General features: G+C 32.7%; 2 protein-coding genes across 2 annotated transcripts in view; one reads left to right on the forward strand and one right to left on the reverse strand.

The window, feature by feature from the left end:
• Positions 1 to 19,794, forward strand: part of LOC127712830 (uncharacterized) — a 270,720-nt gene that overhangs the window by 218,478 nt on the left and 32,448 nt on the right. The window contains exons 3-7 of the mRNA XM_052219437.1: positions 7,746 to 7,810; positions 11,252 to 11,315; positions 15,230 to 15,305; positions 17,669 to 17,708; positions 19,548 to 19,741. Of these exons, the coding sequence (XP_052075397.1) occupies positions 15,233 to 15,305; positions 17,669 to 17,708; positions 19,548 to 19,741 (307 nt within the window). The 5' untranslated portion in view covers positions 7,746 to 7,810; positions 11,252 to 11,315; positions 15,230 to 15,232. The remainder of the gene's footprint in view (positions 1 to 7,745; positions 7,811 to 11,251; positions 11,316 to 15,229; positions 15,306 to 17,668; positions 17,709 to 19,547; positions 19,742 to 19,794) is intronic.
• The window catches only part of LOC127711278 (toll-like receptor 6), a 230,850-nt gene that overhangs the window by 82,375 nt on the left and 128,681 nt on the right, over positions 1 to 19,794 (reverse strand). The gene's annotated exons all lie outside the window — the stretch shown is intronic.

Here is a 19,794-nt window from a genome sequence, read left to right on the forward strand (position 1 = left end):
AGCTTATCTTTTTGTTCGTCAGGAAGCATTCCCTTTCAAATGAAAATGAGAACGGTTCGTAATATAGTTACATCATCAATAAATACAGCTATCTTTACCAGAACCTCAATAAATGATAGCAAAAGAATTATTGTCCAATGTCTGGTAAGCTTTGATGGAAGCTAATACTTTTATTGACATATAGATACTAGTGTTGTCAACGGTTAATCGGTTAACCGGTTAACCGCCGGAAGGACCTAGTATCGAATACCAGAAATGCTAACATGTTAACCGGACCTTTTTTTTCAATTTTAATAGATTTGATATAAATGTGTATTGTTGAATTTTAAAATCATCATCGTGCTACTTTAAATTTAACAGATCAGTTGTCCAGTATTTTGATTACTATTGTTAACCTCGAAAAGTCATTCCAATTTTACAAAATTAATTAGCACAAAGAAAACTTGTCTATCAGCTCGGGGCAAGATCTTAAGTAAACATAATTAGCATATATGCATTTTGAACAGTTATAAGCTGATTTAATATTACGATTTACTTCAAAATTTCACTTTGATTTATTATAGGTAATATTGCGTAAACCTACATGTAAATATAACATTTCCATTGTCCTAGGCTTTTTCATACTTTAAACTGAATGCCGATTCAAAAATGGAATTAATGTATACATTACTGGGTGGTACTAGTTACAAGCTTAATAATCTCAAATTGAAACACTCCTCAGAATTTTCAGAGACACCAGAATAAATGAAACAATCCTCAGATCTAGACTATTTTATAATGTGCCTTTCTATGTTGTGATGTTACACTATTGTTTCAGAAAAAGGGTGAAGGTTTGGTACCATTAAAACATTATAACCCTCTGCATTTGTTTGCACCTGTCCTAAGTCAGGAATCTGATGTTCAGTAGTTGTCATTTGTTGATGTGGTTCATAAGTGTTTCTCGTTTCTCGTTTTTAGCTCACCGGGGCCCGAAGGGCCCCATGTGAGCTTATACCATCACTTGGCGTCCGTCGTCTGTCGTCGTCGTCGTAAACTATTTCAAAAATCTTCTCCTCTGAAACTACTGGGCTAAATACCTTCAAACTTTAACTAAATGTTCCTTAGGGTATCTTGTTTATAAATTGTATCCGAAGTTTTGATCCATCGACAAACATGGCCGCCATGGCTAAAAATAGAACATAGGGGTCAAATGCAGTTTTTTGCTTACATGTATATCTCAAAAACTAAAGCTTTTAGAGCAAATCTGACATGGGGTCAAATTGTTCAATTGGTCTAGATCTATCAGTCCTGAAATTTTCAGACGAATCGAACAACTCATTGTTGGGTTGCTGCCACTAAATTGGTAGTTTTAAGGAAATTTTGCAGTTTTTTGTTATTATCTTGAATATTATTATAGATAGATATAAACTGTAAACAGCACTAATGTTCAGCAAAGTAAGATCTACAAAAAAGTTTTGTATGACCAAAATTGTCAATTGACCCCTGAAGGAGTTATTGCCCTTTAAAGACAATTTTACACAATTTGTTCATCAAGTTTGCTAACATTTAAAAACCTTCTCCTCTAAAACTACTGGGCCAAATACTTTCAAACTTCATCTAAATGTTCCTTAGGATATCTAGTTTATAAATTGTATCCGAAGTTTTAATCCATCGACAAACATGGCCGCCATGGCTAAAAATAGAACATAGGGGTCAAATGCAGTTTTTGGCTTATATCTCCAAAATTAAAGCTTTTAGAGCAAATCTGACATGAGTCAAATTGTTCAATTGGTCATGATCTATCAGCCCTGAAATTTTCAGACAAATCGAACAACCCATTGTTGGGTTGCTGCCACTAAATTGGTAGTTTTGAGGAAATTTTGCAGATTTTTGATATTATCTTGAATATTATTATAGATAGATATAAACTGTAAACAGCAATAATGTCCAGCAAAGCAAGATCTACAGAAAAATTAAATGACCAAATTTGTCAATTGACCCCTTAAGGAGTTATTGCCCTTTAAATACAATTTTACGCAATGTGTTCATCAAGTTTGCTAACATTTAAAAATCTTCTCTTCTGAAACTATTGTGCCTAATACTTCTTAACTTTGAATGAATGTTCCTTTAGGAATCTAGTTTATGAATTGTATCCGAAATTTTGATCCATCAACAAACATGGCCGCCATGGCTAAAAATAGAACTTAAAGGGTGAAATGCAGTTTTTGGCTTATATCTCAGAAACTAAAGCATTTAGAGCAAATCTGACATGGGGTAAAAATGTTCCAAAGGTCAAGATCTATCAGCCCTGAAATTTTCAGACACACCGAACAACCCATTGTTGGGTTGCTGCCACTAAATTGGTTGTTTTAAGGAAATTTTGCAGTTTTTATACGACCGCAAAAAATTTTGCGGTCGTATATTGGTATGACGTTGGCGTCGTCGTCTGGCTTCGTCCTGCGTTGTCCGAAGACACATTGGTTTTCGCACTCTAACTTTAGTTTAAGTGAATTGATCTCTATGAAATTTTACCATAAGGTTCAATACCACAAAAGGAAGGTTGGGATTGATTTTGGGGGTTATGGTACCAACAGTTAAGGAAAAAGGGGCCAAAAATAAGCATTTTTGTAACTTCCAGACATAACTTGTGTGTTAGTGTATGGATCTCTCTGACATTGTACCACAAGGTTCCATATCACACAGGGAATGCTGGGATTGATTTTGGGGGTAATTATCTCAAAATATTAGGAATTAGGGGCAAAAAAGGGGCAAAAAACAAGCATTTTTCTAGTTTCATGACAATAACTTGTGTGTAAGTGTATGGATCTTTCTGAAATTGTACTACAAGGTTCCATATCACAAAGGGAAAGCTGGAATTGAGTTTGGGGGTAATTGCCCAAAACGTTTAGGAATAAGGGGCCAAAAAGGGCCAAAAATAAGCATTTTTCTAGTTTCCAGACAATAACTTGTGTGTAAGTGTATGGATCTCTCTGACATTGTACCACAAGGTTCCATATCACAAAGGAAAGGCTGGGATTGATTTTGGGGTAATTGCCTCAAAATATTAGGAATTAGGGGCCAAAAAAGGGCCATTTTTCTAGTTTCATGACAATAACTTGTGTGTAAGTGTTTGGATATTTCTGAAATTGTACTACAAGGTTCCATATCATAATGGGAAAGCTGGAATTGAGTTTGGGGGTAATTGCCTGAAACGTTTAGGAATTGGGGGCCAAAAAGGGGCCAAAAATAAGCATTTTTCTAGATTCCAGTCAATAACTTGTGTTCAAGTGTATGGATCTCTCTGAAATTGTACTCCAAGGAACCATACCACAAAGGGAAGGCTGGGATTGATGATAGGGGTATTTGACTCAATATTTTAGGAATTAGGGGCCAAAAAGGGGCAAAAAACAAGCATTTTTGTAGTTTCAGGACAATAACTTGTGTGTAAATGTATTGATCTTTATGAAATTGTACTACAAGGTTCCATATCACAAAGAAAAAGCTTGGTTTGAGTTTGGGGGTAATTGCCCTAAACGTTTAGGAATTTGGGGCCAAAAAGGGGCCAAAAAACATATTTTTCTAGTTCCCAGACAATAACTTGTGTTCAAGTGTATGGATCTCTCTGAAATTGTACTGCAAGGTACCATACCACAAAGGGAAGGCTGGGACTGAGTTTGGGGGTGATGAATCATAAGGGGGTTCAAAAAATTTGGGGGGGGATTTTTTTTTTTTTTTCCTTTTTTCTTTCCTGTAAAATTTTCCATTTTAAGTTGGTTATTTCTGATTTATATTTAAAAGCAAATAATAATGATATGGTAGGAGATACACACCAAACAGGATGTGTAAATTATTATATAATAAGTATTGTGCAATAGCAAGAAATTTTCAATTGCACAGTATTGTACAATAGCAAGAAATCTTCAATTGCACAGTATTGCGCAATAGCAAGAAATCTTCAATAGCACAATATTGCGCAATAGCAAGAAATTGTCAATTGTACAGTATTGCGCAATAGCAAGAAATATTCAATTGCACAGTATTGTGCAAAAGAAGATACTTCCTATAAATTGCTTATTTCTTGACCAATTTCAATGGGGTTTTATTCTTGAATTCTTGGGGTTCTTTAATATGCTGATTCTAACCGTGTATTAAGTTTTTGGATTTTGGGCCCCGTTTTGAAATTGGTCCACATTGAGGTCCAAAGGGTCCAAAAGTAAACTGTTTGATTTCATCTAAAATTGAATTATTGTGGTTCTTTGATATGCCAAATCTAACCGTGTATTTAGATTCTTAATTTTTGGTTCCGTTTTCAAATTGGTCTACATTAAGGTCCAAAGGGTCCAAAATTAAACTTAGTTTGATTTTAACAAAAATTGAATTTTTAGGGTTCTTTGATATGCCGAATCTAAACATGTATTTAGATTTTTGATTATGGGCCCAGTTTTCAAGTTGGTCCAAATCGGGGTCCAAAATTAAACTTAGTTTGATTTCAACAAAAATTGAATATATGGGGTTCTTTGATATGCTGAATCTAACCATGTATTTAGATTTTTGATTTTTGGGCCCCGTTATCAACTTTGTCCACATTGAGGTCAAAAGGGTCCAAAATTAAACTTTGTTTGATTTCATCAAAAATTGAATTCTTGGGGTTCTTTGATATGCTGAATCTAACCGTGTATTTAGATTTTTGATTTTTGGGCCCCGTTATCAACTTTGTCCACATTGAGGTCAAAAGGGTCCTAAATTAAACTTTGTTTGATTTCATCAAAAATTGAATTCTTGGGGTTCTTTGATATGCTGAATCTAACCATGTATTTAGATTTTGGATATTGGACCATAATAGGTGAATGTCCAATTTAAACTTTTTAAGTTCTTAGACCACATTCATTCTGTGTCAGTAACCTATGCTGTGTCAAATATTTAATCACAATCCAAATTCAGAGCTGTATCAAGCTTGAATGTTGTGTCCATACTTGCCCCAACTGTTCAGGGTTCGACCTCTGCGGTTGTATCAAGCTGCGCCCTGCGGAGCATTTTATTGGTTATTATCTTGAATATTATTGAAGATAAAGATAAACTGTAAACAGCAAAAATGTTCAGCAAAGTAAGATCTACAAAAAAGTTTTATATGACCAAAATGGTCAATTGACCCCTTTAGGAGTTATTGCCCTTTAAGGACAATTTTACACAAGTTGTTTTATGTTTTTTAACTTTAAAAATCTTCTCAAATGAATCTAGTATAAATTTTGTACTTCATTTCCTTGTACGTCAAGAAACATAGACACTATGGCTAAAATGGAACATATGGGTAAAAAGCAAAAATAATCATTGATGAAAAATTTAAGCAAAAAAAAATAACAGGTGAGCGATTCAGGCTCTTGAGAGCCTCTTGTTTATATAGATTAGACAGTTGGTTTTCCCGTTTGAATGGTTTTACACTAGTAATTTTTGGGGCCCTTTATAGCTTACTGTTTTGTGTGAGCCAAGGCTCCGTGTTGAAGACTGTACTTTGACCTATAATGGTTTACTTTTATAAATTTTGACTTGGATGGAGAGTTGTCTCATTGGCACTCATACCACATCTTCTTTAATATCTATTTGTCAATTCGCCAAGATCAAGAAGATTTTAATTTTCTCTATCTGAAGTTAATACAAACGCCATAGTAGTCATATTATTATTGGATTTTTAAAAAAAAAAACTTATCCGCTAAGCAAAGCCTTAAAATACCCATAGATAAACTTCAATTCATCGTATCATAAAACCGTGCATTGTAAAGTACTGAAGATAAGACCTTTACGCATCTCCTAAACTACCCGTTAACCGGTTAATCAGTTTAAAAGATTATCTGAGTAACCGGTTAGGCAAAACTGTTCAATTTGACAACACTAATAGATACATTTGAGTGGGTTGTGACAAATCTGTTATTTTGTATTCCCATACTCAAAAAATAAGCAGATACCAAGTGTGCTAACAAAAATGTAAAGAAAAATAGACAACTTTATGGTCAAAGGACAAACTGGTATTAAAAAAACCCTCTACAAAAACTGAAGATAAAAAAACAATCTACAAAAAACTGAAGATAAAAAAAACCATTTACAAAAACTGAAGATAAAAAAACTATCTACATTGTACAAAAACTGAAGATTGAGCAACATGAACCCTACCCAAAAAAAAAGAGTTCAGCTAAGAAATGTAAACAGTCCCTGCTCCTCTAAGGCATTGATATCCAAGTTCTGAGTTTAACTAGACATTTGGTCACTTCTGAGTTTTACTGGACATTTGATCCATTCAAAGTTTTACTGGACATTTGGAATTGGTCTATTCTTAGTTTTACTGGACATTTGGTTCATTTTAAGTTTTACTGGACATTTGGAATTGGTCCATTCTAAGTTATACTGGACATTTGGTCCATTCTTAGTTTTACTGGACATTTGGTTCATTCAAAGTATTACTGGACATTTGGAATTGGTCCATTCTAAGTTTTACTGGATATTTGGAATTGGTCGATTCTAAGTTTTACTGGACATTTGGTCCATTCTTAGTTTTACTGGACATTTGGTTCATTCTAAGTTTTACTGGACATTTGGAATTGGTCCATTCTAAGTTATACTGGACATTTGGTCCATTCTTAGTTTTACTGGAAATTTGGTTCATTCAAAGTTTCCTGGACATTTGGAATTGGTCCATTCTTAGCTTTACTGGACATTTGGTTCATTCTAAGTTTTACTGGACATTTGGAATTGGTCCATTCTAAGTTATACTGGACATTTGGTCACTTCTTATTTTACTGGACATTTGGTTCATTCAAAGTTTTACTGGACATTTGGAATTGGTCCATTCTTAGCTTTACTGGACATTTGGTTCATTCTAAGTTTTACTGGACATTTGGAATTGGTCTATTCAAAGTTTTACTGGACATTTGGTCCATTCTTAGTTTTACTGTACATTTGGTTCATTCAAAGTTTTACTGTACATGTGGTTCATTCTTAAATTTACTGGATATTTGGTCCATTATAAGTTTTACTGGTCATTTGGAATTGGTCCATTGTTTGTTTTACTGAATATTTGGTCCATTCTGAGTTTTACTGGATATTTGGTCTATTCTAAGATCAACTGGACATGTGGTTCATTCTGAGTTTTACTGGACATTTGGTTCATTCTAAGATTTACTGGACATTTGGTCCATTCTAAAATTTACTGGATATTTGGTCCATTCTAAATTTTACTGAATATTTGGTCCATTCTGAGTTTTACTGGATATTTGGTCTATTCTAAGATCAACTGGACATGTGGTTCATTCTGAGTTTTACTGGACATTTGGTCTATTCTAAGATTAACTGGACATGTGGTTCATTCCAAGTTTTACTGGACATTTGGTCCATTCTTAGTTTTACTGGATATTTGGAGTTGGTCCATATTGAGTTTTACTGGACATTTGGTCTATTGTTAGATAAACTGGATCATGTGAGCATGCTTTACTTTGTGATGTTTTTTCCACATCCATTGCTCATCACTTTCCTGTTAATAAACAGATATTCTATCACGCATGAAAGTCATCTAAACATTTTTCCCTGTTTTTCTCAGTTTCGTGAAGTTTTTTATCGAGCTGCAAATGATGTGTCATCAAATGCATTGCTCATTAAAAGAGATCATTTCCTTTATGTAGGAAGTATATACATCGAAATAAATTTATGGATTAAATAAATAATTTATTTTTATTTAACAATATATTTTTCAGATATTTGTTTAACAATATATTTTTCAGATATTTGTTAGACATGAAGTATTTACATCCATTCCTGATTGTGGTTAGCAGTCATATAATACAAGGTAATTAAATGATTACTGTACATATTGAATATGTTGAATGTCAAAACGAAGTGAAAATACAAAAAAAAAAACAGTATCAACAGTTGAACAGCATGTACTACATGGAACTGTCTCAGTTCAGTAATTTTTTTGTGGAATGCTGCACCTTAAAAGGCAATGATTCTAATTAACTGAAAATTATACCCCAGCTGTAAAAATTGGCGCTATATTGCATTCACCTTGGTGGTCCGTCCATCTGTCCATTCTTCAAACAAATATTTTCTTCACACTTTCAGGAAATTATTTAACGTGGTGTTTTCATTTTTTACAACACTGGGTCGACACCTCTGCTGGTGGACTATTAGTCCCAGAGGGTATCATCAGCTCAGTAGTCAGTACTTCGGAACTGACATGATTTATAACAAACCTTTCTAAACGTATCCTTTTATAAATTTTGAAATTATAAAGAAACTATGATTTCAACTCCCACAGGCAAAGTTGACCTAAGATGGATTTGGCTATTTTTTTAAGTATTTTTGTCATAAACCTCTTCAACTGTTTTGGTACTTATACATCCTCGGCTTTCAAATCATCGGCTTTGAGCGTTCCTGATGAAGTTAATCCAGAAAAGCGCTGCAGACGTATGAAATTGTTCAACCTGTTGTTTTCATTTTATCTCAGGAACCACCTCACATAACTACTTCACATTTGGTCAGTCACTTGACAGTAATAAGTTATAACATTTATTAAAAAGACATTCATGTGACCTTGACCATTGACCTAAAAGTAAAAAAAATTGATTGTACAGATTGTGAATATTGCCTTATGTCAGTACTCTGGATTTTAATATATCATAATTTCAACACAGAATTCGTATTGTAAGGCATATAATAAAAACCATACCTGTGCAAAATGTCCGTTTATAAATGGAAAAATTACTGAATTTGTCGATACTGCACTCCAACTTTACTTTGCCTCAACCAAATGGTATGAAACGTATACACAATACTTATAACCACCAAACACAGATCAAGTTTGAATTTTGGTGGCATCACTTTCACTGTTCTCTAGAGTTATGTTCCTTTATCAATGGAAAAAAATGCTGAATTTGCTGTATGTTTACCAATGGGAGTATCTCTGTCCCATGTAGACGTTCTTCTTTTATTTAAAAATATACAAAGAACTCACTCCGAAGTTTTCTCAAACCGTCAAATACCAACACAATTTAACTGCATTAATCATATTTAGATATTTAGATATGTCAATGTGATATGTCAATGTGATATGTCAATGTGATATGTCAGCTATTTTTTCACTGTAAAGACAATTATCAAGTGATAATCTCTTTAAAATTTTACCTGGGACAATTATCAGTTGATTGGAGGTCAATGACTTAATTGTGCACCTGTGCTTTTATAATCATAACATCAATGCCAATAAAGACAGACAATCATTACATGCTTAGCTTATATGGCTTATCCATACAAGTTATTGTCATCACTTGTCATCCTTTGTAAACATTTTAAAAGTCTTCATCTCTAAAACCACCGAATCTATTTCAACCAAACTTGGGCTGAATGATTCTTAGGATAGCTAGTATAAAATTGTTGTTCTAGATGCACATGTTTTATGTCTCCAAGGCAATTGCGGTACGTCTGAAAAATTCTTTTTGGTTCTTTTAAATTTTTTCAAAAGTATTTTACAAGAAATATTGGTATGAGAATGCCAACAATGTTATACTCAATATAATGTATCTATTTCCAAGGGGCATAACTCCTGTACAAAAATATTGATTGGCACTTATTTATAAACTATTCCAAGATCTTGCTGATGATAAACCGTTTTCATCAAAATCCAACAAGAAATATAGGTGTGAGACTGCTTACATTGCAATTTCCTATTAGTTACATTTCCAAGGGACATAAATCCTGAAAAAATAATTGATAGACAATTAATTTCAAACTCTTCTAAGACATTTTGATATAAACTTTTTATATACATTTTATAAAAATCTGATGAGAAATGTAAGCTTAATGGTTATAGTTCCATTAAAAATAGCTGATCGAGGCTGATTATTAAATTTGTTTTAGTAATTCCTAATATAAACCTTTGATATAAATTTCATAACAAACCTACAAGAAATGCATAGCATTTATACAAAGCAATTTTCCATATAATATTTCCAAGGGGCATAACTCCTTTAAAAACAGTTGATCAGCAGTGGTTTTCTAACTCGTCTGAGACATTGCTGGTATAATCCTTGATATAAATTTCATAAGAATATACACACGTGAGTGAAAACTAGAACAGACAGACACATAGACGGACACATGAAGGGGATGCCTGGTGTTTCTATTGTCCCCAGCATTGTGTTGTGAGGGGGATAAATACATAGGAGAAAAATGCAAGTAATTGTTAGATATCTTGAAAATATGTAAAAGAGAAATAGAAAGAAAAAGTCAAAAGGGGTGGGGGTTGTTGCATTTTCTACTTATACTTTCAATTCCTCCAAAACTTTTAAAATATTACAGATAACCAGATGGTTGCTGGACTTTCGACCTGAAGTGGCAAATGTTTGACTAATATTCATGTCTTTGGGTATTATCTATAAACTTTAATATGTAGACAGAAACTGTGTATAGCAGAATTGGTTAAATACAAGATTTAAAAAATTTAATAAGTTTTATTTTCCTTTCAAAGGTGGTTGCTTATTGGAGTTATCACCTTTGAAAAAAAATCCACTTAATACATTTTGTGCTTCATTGTCAAGCTATAATAATATCATATAAGTGTTTCTTAAAATTTCAGAATGGTGAGATTGCCTAAAATTTTATTTCAGAAAATAATTTTTACAGTGTGAAATTCTAACCAAAACCCCTAACCCTTTAAATCTAACTCTAACCTTAGCTATAACTTTAACCGGAACCCTACAGTGTAAAAGAAATCAGTGAAAATATTAGAAAGTGGCATAACCTTATTGTTTGGAAATTCAAAACCTAATGAAGAAATTTTGTTTACTCAAACGACTAAAACATGTAAAATACAGGTATTGTTATTTCACTTTCAGGAGAATGAATGTTGTCCCTCTGAATAAGAAGACAACAAACTAGTTTAACCTGCCACATTCTGTATGTGCCTGTCCCAAGTTAGGAGCCTGTAATTCAGTGGTTGTCGTTAGCTGCTGTATATCATATTTGTTTTTTGTAAATTGTTTTGTACATAAATCAGGCCATTAGTATTCTCATTTGAATTGTTTTACAATTGTCATTTGCCTTTTATAGCTGTCTATGCGGTATGAGTCTTGCTCATTGTTGAAGACTGTACGGTGACATATAGTTGTAAACTTCTATGTCATTTGGTCTGTGTTGGAGAGAGTTGTCTTATTGGCAAATTCATACAACATCTTATTTTATATAACAAATTCTGTATGTTAAATAAATGTAATAATTTATTTGATTTCAGATCAAAAGTGCTATACAACCCAATGATCCGATCCCACTGGTAATCTACAGTCTGAATGTGAATTGTAAGAAATCTAACTTTATTTATATTACAATTATTTACTTAATGTAACACCAACTATGCTGTATAGCACTTTTTTCTGCAGGTGTACAATGAAGCAATTTTGTGTTTTCTAAAATGGGAGGATTCAGCAAATTCCTAGTAAACAGTTTTTACAGATTCTGAATTATATACAGGTTGAATGTTGGGAAACACTTCAGCCAATGGAATCAGGACAACATGGATTAAAGACAAGATTAGAACCATATGAAAGACAAGTCATACCAGTTAGACAACATTTAGATATGCATCTAATTAGCTTCAAAGACAACTCTGACCACTTTAAAAGAAAGCTCCTCACTGCAAGTTCTAGAGTGCCTCTTACTATATGGTTTGAGTGGAATTCTTTGCTACATGTTGATCAATCTACATCTGTGTCTATCTGACAGGAGTCAACTGACCGTGTCCTCAATTTGATTGATTGGTAATCAATGTTAGCTTTTACCCTTTCTCCAATTCTAGGATTGATTGGTTGATGGGTGCTTTATAATGCCAGTGGCAAACATAACATGCATATTCAGGATGGTAGGTTGAAAAGGACATAAAAAGGCTCTTTACTAGACTGACAAGCTGAGTCATGTTGTAACATGCTAGCCTCACCAGAAAAAAACATGCAAGTCTACAGGAAAACATGACATCCTTATGGGAGAGTAATATATAAAGAAGAGGAAGAACTAATGCACAACAATTATTTTTTTTATCCCAGATATAGACAGTCTGGGGACTTATTGGAATAAGTGGTTTTTAAATCACTTATTTGAGTAGCAAATTCAAAGTTTTGTCACAAATTGTGATTTTGTAGTTTTACCAAAATTTTAAACACATAGGTTTAGATAATATCTTTTCATTAGTAAACTTGAAAAAAATGAAATTTTTGCATCTTTAAAGTAGCAAGGTTTATCCCTTTGATGCTATCATTTAGCTGCAAATTCTATTTTAGTTGAAAAAATGCTATAATAATGGCTGTACATAATGAACTGATACTTTCTTCACAGATTTTTCCCAGCAGTGGGAGTATTTTTCCTGTAAAGTTCAAGGTTTCATCTTTCAGATTATGTAATAAAATTCTACTGTTCGCGATCAAAATTTCACTGTTTGGGGGTGTTGAAATTAGTGGGGGTTATTAAAATAATGATACTTAAAGAAGTGATTTTTGGGAAGGAAATTGAGGTATGATACTTAAACAAGTGATTTTTATGTCATCATCCTAGATTCAGTACAAGGTCATCACCTGAAATGACCTGGTCATCCTATCAACACAGATGTTGGTTCTGATAATTTTAGCAACATAATAAGTCCCTGGATCATTAGTATTCTATATTTAAAGCTACAATAAAATTAAAAGACTTCTTCTAGTGATTAATTTGTACTACTTAAATAGGTGATTATTAAAGAAAAACAACTCTTACTTCCATCCTTTATGGACATAATGTTACTTGAATCAGTGATTTAGAAAATCACTCATTTGAGTAAGTCCCCTAACTGATAGATAATTTTCTTACCATTCAATGTGAAACTGGATGTGACGTACTATGTTTTGGTGTATTGCACCTTAAGTAATGAATCACAATATTCTGTGAGATCTGATAAAATATTTAATATAATAGATATAAGAAGATGTGGTATGTGTGCCAATGAGACAACTCTCCATACAAGTCACAATTTGTGAAAGTAAACCATTATAGGTCAAAGTACGGCCTTCAAACGGAGCCTTGGCCCACACCGAACAGCAAGCTATAAAGGGCCCCAAAAATGACTAGTGTAAAACCATTCAAACAGGAAAACCAACGGTCTAATCTACCGTATAGCGGGTTATTTTCGCGGTTGTAAAATTTCGCGATTTAGGGGCAACAAAGTATACGAAAAATTTTGGCGGTTTTTATTTTGGCGGATTCTTTAATCTCAATTATATATTTTGGCGGATACTGAAATGGTTGCAGTTAAAAAATTATAAAAATTGACGAACAAAGATCTATTGTTATGATTAAATGATTGTTTTACCTGCATGACGTCTTATTTATTGATTATATTTTGATACAGTTAATCAATAGAATACCGGTACATAGTTATTTGTCACAGGTGTACACACTTCTTGTAAATGTTACGGTTGATTAGTTACGAAAGTGACCGGACCTTTGATGTACTAATAAGATTATAAAATTATCATGAGTGACCTGCAAGTCTTATATAATTTGACACTAATTAATAAGGATAACATACCTGACAGCGTACCAGTTACACTCTTATATTATGTATATGTAAGAGAATGATAATCCCTTTCTTCATGATTAAGTACGAGCGTTAGCTAGTACTCATCATGAAGTAAGGGATTATCATTCTCTTACAAACTTAGAATATTGTAAAGTGCTCAAGGCTCAAATGATCTATTCAAGAATTAGTTTCATTGTCAGTGCAATGTTTATAATTGATGCATGACTTCCTTTTTGGGCATGTCATTTATGGATTAGTTTTAGTGATGTAAGGACTTTCATATCATTTGGGAAATATTTTTTTTTTAAAAAGTGTTATAGATATTAGGTGACACAACAGTAGAAAGAAAAGGTAGGAATTGGATATGTTTCTTGATTGTGAGTATGAATGTAAATCATGTAATATTTTAGTGAGGAATTATCCTTTTTTTATTTACAGTTTAAATCAATTAATACATTTGAGTTACAACTAAATTTTATTTCACAGCCAATATTTTGGTCCGGCTTTTTACATCAAGTAATATTTCATTATTTGAGGGAAATGTTCAAAATTAAATTCCTGTTTTTTTTTATATAAATATTTGAAATAACTATTCTTCCCAACCACTGATCAAGTAATCAAAGTTTTTGAAAGCTAAACATTTAGGTTATTTTTTTATCTGAAAGATTTTTTTCTTTTGTTTTGCTTTGCTTTGGTATTGTTTAATTTTTTTAGTAATTTGAAGTTATTAATATTTTCGTAATAACATTCACGTTACAAATTTTACTGCACCAGTAAACTTCAACTTATTTTGAGATTTTTGTTTGTTTCACAATTCAACTTTTAGTCAGTTTCAATCACTGTGTGATAAATTCTTCCAATCTGATAAATGTGCTTCGGGGCAGTTGTAACTCATTAATAGAAACTCTTTGTTTTGAACTGTAAATAGACCCAAATAATAGGATAATCCCTTACTAAGAACATGATTTACATTCATTCTTCACAATTAAGAGGCATCTAATCCTACAATTTCATTGGTTGAGAGCACTTTGCTATATTCTAATATTTATTTTATTATGTAACCAATCAACTAATTAACACCTGACAGCCAGTGACAGTTAAGTTGTTTAAATTAACATAAACCGTTATTGATCCGTCGAACGGGAAAAAATAAATAGCTTACAAAACGCTTTAGCTATTAGAAAGTATTGAACGTATGCATAAATTTTTCGCGGAATTTATTTTTCGCGATTTCCCCTGACCCGCCAAAATAAGCGAAAATAACCCGCTATACGGTATATAAAAAACAAAATACGAGAAACAAGTTTACATCTAGTTGATCTTCTGTTTAGATAAACTTTTGAGAAAATGTATAAAGTGAAGGTGCATAACCAAGATTTGATAGTTCACTGTATTCTAAAATTTTATATAAAGAATTATTTAACTTGCAGTAACTATTTATTAAAAAGTAGGTTGGTCTGACCTACCGGTACTTTACAGCAATCATATAATGTAGTTTGAGAATACATCATCCTCCAATCAAAAGTTACTTAACTTTGACATACATTTTGTTTCTTTAATTCTCAGCAATCTAACTATCAATGTGATGGTCAAGTTCAGTTCCTTGATTTCATAAAAGATACTAAGTCCATTAATTTATTGTTTTCTTGCCTTTTTATTTGAATGCAGAAGATGTCAGAAAATGAGAGAGGCCAGGATTCGTCCCAATATAGTCAGACAGATTTATTATCAAGCCCTGAGACAGGTATTTATTTATTTTATTTTTTCTTTACAAAAACAAAGATTTTTTTAAAGTCAATTAAACAATTTCAAATATCATTCTCAGGATACCAAAAAAAATCTTCTTCTCTGAAACACACAATTATCATCAACATTAATGAGCTGTTTCAGATAGAAATCGACCTTATGCAAATAAATATCAATACATCTGTTAACCTATTTCACATTGAAAAAATCTCTACGGAAAGTCTGTAACTGTTTGAAAATTTAGTTGTTACAAGAACCCTACGAAACAGACCAAAATTCATCTTTAATTTCGTAATTGAGTGTTCCAAAATCAATCAAAGTCTTAATTATAAAAATAAGAAGATGTGGTATGATTGCCAATGAGACAACTCTCCACAAGAGACCAAATGACACAGTTATTAATTACTATAGGTCACCATACGGCCTTCAACAATGAGTAAAATCCATACTGCATAGTCAGCTATAAAAGGCCCCGAAAATGACATATTAAAACAATTCAAACGAGAAAACTAACGACCTGTATAAGTTCATTTGCATAAGGTTGATTTCTATCTTATGCAGCCCATTTGTCAGTGTGTTCCTTAGAATATATTGTTTGTGAATGATATCTTGAGTTTCTCAACAACCCATCAACAAGGCTGCCATTTCTACAATAAACTTAAAAGTAAAATAATCAATATAATTTTGCTCAGAATGTCAAAATCTTCCTACATAACAGTTTTACCAAAATGTTGAAATGTTTTTGCCTATTTTAGTTCAACTCGTCCATAGGCCATCACTAGCTGTCTGTCATTGTCCATTATGACAGTCATACTAAAAAACAAGTCATATTTTGCTTGAAAAATCTCATGAACTCTTCAAACATAAAGAGTGAATTGTACTCAATAGATTCATTGAACTATAAAAGCATCTATCACTTTTTATGGCCCCGCAACAAAGTTGTCTGGGCCATATAGTTTTACCCTTGTCCGTCATTCAGTCATTCCGCAACAAACCATTATACGCAATTTTTATCTAAACGCCTTCAGATATTGGGCTGATTTTTGTTGTGTGAGTTAACCATGATGAGTTACAGATCAAATTAAAGTTTCGTTCCACTCTGCTAATTTTTGCCGAAATTACGGGCTTTGGACTTTGATAAATTGTTGAAAATCACAGTTATACGAAATTTTTTTCTATACGCCTTCAGATATTGGGCTGATTTTTTGGTATGTGAGTTAACCATGATGTGTTACAGATCAAGTTTAAGTTTTGTTCTGCTCTGCTGATTTTTGCCAAAATTATGGGTTTTGGACTTTGAAAATTTATGATTCGTTCCGCTATGCTGATTTTCATGTTGTTTCAACACATCTTGTTAGATCTGCAGTACATCCACTTCCTGTTTGCTGATTTTTTGAAATTTATCTACTCATAGATCAAGGAAATTTTTCATCAAACTAATTTGGTCTTGAGAGCTGGATACTATCCATGCATGTTTGTGTCCACATGTGTTGTTGAAATTGCAGATTTTTCAACTTTTTGAGACGGGGCCATTTGTGTCGTTCTGACACATATGCATCTAGTTCCAATATGGCATCAATTGATTGAAGATAATGAATGCTGAATATCAAATATCTTATAGTTGAACTGTTTTTGTAAGGGTACATATCCACATTTGTTTAATTATACCAAAGGACCCTTGGAATCATTGAAAATAAATGTGAAAGAAGCTCTTGTACTTGTCTTCTGTAGGGACACTTTGTCAAAACACTTACGTCAGAGAATTATTTTTGTGACTTAAAATGTCTCTTATGTACAACAAATGCATGAAGACTCTTTCTGCAAGATATTGGTGGTATTCCACAGCCTTTCCACGTAAAACTTTTAATTATTATCTGCAATGTTTCATTTCTGTCAATCAATCATCAGAATGCATACAATTTTAAAAAGAGCAAGAATTGTTAAATTGTCTGATTTATTCTTCCCAGCTTCATGTACATTTGCTAGATAGAATGAATTGAATTAATAGCATAGATTATGTACTTGGATAAGAAATCAGAAATTTCATCAATACAAAACAATCAACTTTTGATTTAATCAGACCTAAGCATATCATGAAGCTGAAAATAGTGACCAGTATCCCAGCAGCTCATCCCTATCACACATTACATGACAAGTAACACCGCCCCCCCCTCCCTCAGAGTATATGGATACCACCGCAAAATTATATCGGATCAAACTTGTCTTTTTAAAGGCATGTGATGGTACTTGAGATTGATCATGAAAGGGCTTTTTAAATATAGATGCTTTCTTCTTGAGTTAACTTACATGTAAGCTATTATGTAGACCTAAATAATATGTATAATTATCTTTTTTTTTAAGGAAAAGCTCAGGAAAGAATGACACATTCTTCATCACAGCCGTAAGTTAACATCCATACACAATTTATTCATTCATTAAAGTCATATGATACTTTAGATTTTAAAAAAAAGTTGAATATTTTTTTTGCATTTGAATGGTTAAGTTTGACTATAAAACATGTGTACATGGCTTTCTTTTTTTCCTTTAAAAAAAAAACTGTGGTGTGCTCAAAGTAACATACATTGTAACAGACATATTTATAATATTTTAATGCTTTTAGACATCAAAACATGATTTTCTCGCCGTAAATAATTGAATGTTCTGCATATAAATGTTGTGTTAAAATTGTGATATAAAGGTTTACAACTGCATCCTAATATCCCATATGAGATAGGATAAATTTGTTACACAGTGTGCTAGTGACCTTATATGCTTTTGCCCCATATGGAATTTAGCACACTGTGTATCTGAATATTATATGGTTTGCAAATGACCCTCTGCAGATCCATAGAGGGTTAGAAAAATCCAAAAGGGGGGTGAGGGCAAAGGTCGAATCCCCTTTTGGATTTTACTAACCCTCTTTGGATTCGTAGGGGGTCAGTCATGTCAGTAGTAAACCGTATAATGAATTTATCACACACAACACTTTCTGCAAAGTTTTGTATAAAATCAACAATGAAATATAATAGCATTTATAGATGATGTCACCATTGATAGTTGATGTTACGATATGATACCCCTTGGCTATGAAATTTATTGACTCCATACGCATCTATAGGTGGTCACCAAGTGACGACGTTTAACCAATCACAATGTCATTAATTTACCCGGGGTAAGATGATTTTCGATATCAATGTGTAGAAAACCTCATGAAACAACAAAATCAAACACCTTTGAAAAGCATTTTTTTGGCTAGTCCTAATAAAGTTTGTGGATGCGAAATTTAGGCATGCTGTTTACTGCAGTGTAAAATAATAAGTATATGAATAGGTCTGTTTAAGGTGGTTGGGGGTCTAATAATTTGTCAAAATGAAGTTTTTATCATGCTTTTTTCAAAAATATAATAAAAAGTATGGGTCACCGGACTTTTTTCACGCTACAGGTTGTGCAAAATTGTCAGATTTTGTATAGATTATGCAAGGAAAATCCAATTTTGTGTGAAAAAAAGAAAACTACACCATGGAATTTTAAGATAAAATGTGAGAAGATAGCTCTTATAACATGCTTTCAGATAAGAAAAAGAAAAAAATAGGGTCACCGGACTTGTTTCTTGCTACATATTAAAATAGGTAAATTCACAACACTTTCTATTATAAAATAACTTTATCTGAGTTATCTCCCCCTTCTATCTGAGTTATCTCCCCTTATTTGGCAAAGTTGAAAAAAAAATGAATCAAACAAAAATATTGTGCTTTTTAGAAAATACAGCCATAAATATGATAAAACACATAATTTCCTATATTAACATTAAAAGTCTTACACATCATTCACATGATTTACATACTACTCTCAAAATTTGCACATTTCATTAAAGATCTAGACCAATTGTTATATCTGCTACTTCAAAATCCAAAATGGAGGAAGACACCCTAGCCACCTTAAGGCCTAGGGATTCCCTAATGATAAACATGATAAATCAATGATATTTGGTATGAATTGTGTAAGCATTGAGCATTGGCACATCTCATATCTAGGGAGATTATTAAACACCCCCCCCCCCCCCCCACACCCAACTTTTGTGGATAGTTGTCTCATTGGCAATCATACCACATCTCCCTGTTTTGATATGGTACATATAAACATTGTATTCAGTATTTCATTATTTTTTTTATTCACACTTCAAAAAGGCCTGTAGCACACGTCTTTCTTTATAAATACAAAAAGTTACAACATTCTATAGTTATAGATTACCAACAGAAGAAGACAACCGATTACAGGCTGCCTATTTAGTCCTCTATACTGTACCAAGGGCTATTGAAAACTTCATCGTCAGAGAATACAAAGGTGGTTTTGTCCAAGCTATTCATGATTATAAAGATAAACTGAAGGCCAAACTCAAAACAGAGGAATGGAATTTACTCAGCCAATTATTAGGTACATTACTTATCTAGCATGAGACTCATTCATAAGATAATAAATAACATAAA

Source organism: Mytilus californianus, unplaced genomic scaffold (genome assembly GCF_021869535.1).
Source record: "Mytilus californianus isolate M0D057914Y unplaced genomic scaffold, xbMytCali1.0.p SCAF_8, whole genome shotgun sequence".
Taxonomy (NCBI): domain Eukaryota; kingdom Metazoa; phylum Mollusca; class Bivalvia; order Mytilida; family Mytilidae; genus Mytilus; species Mytilus californianus.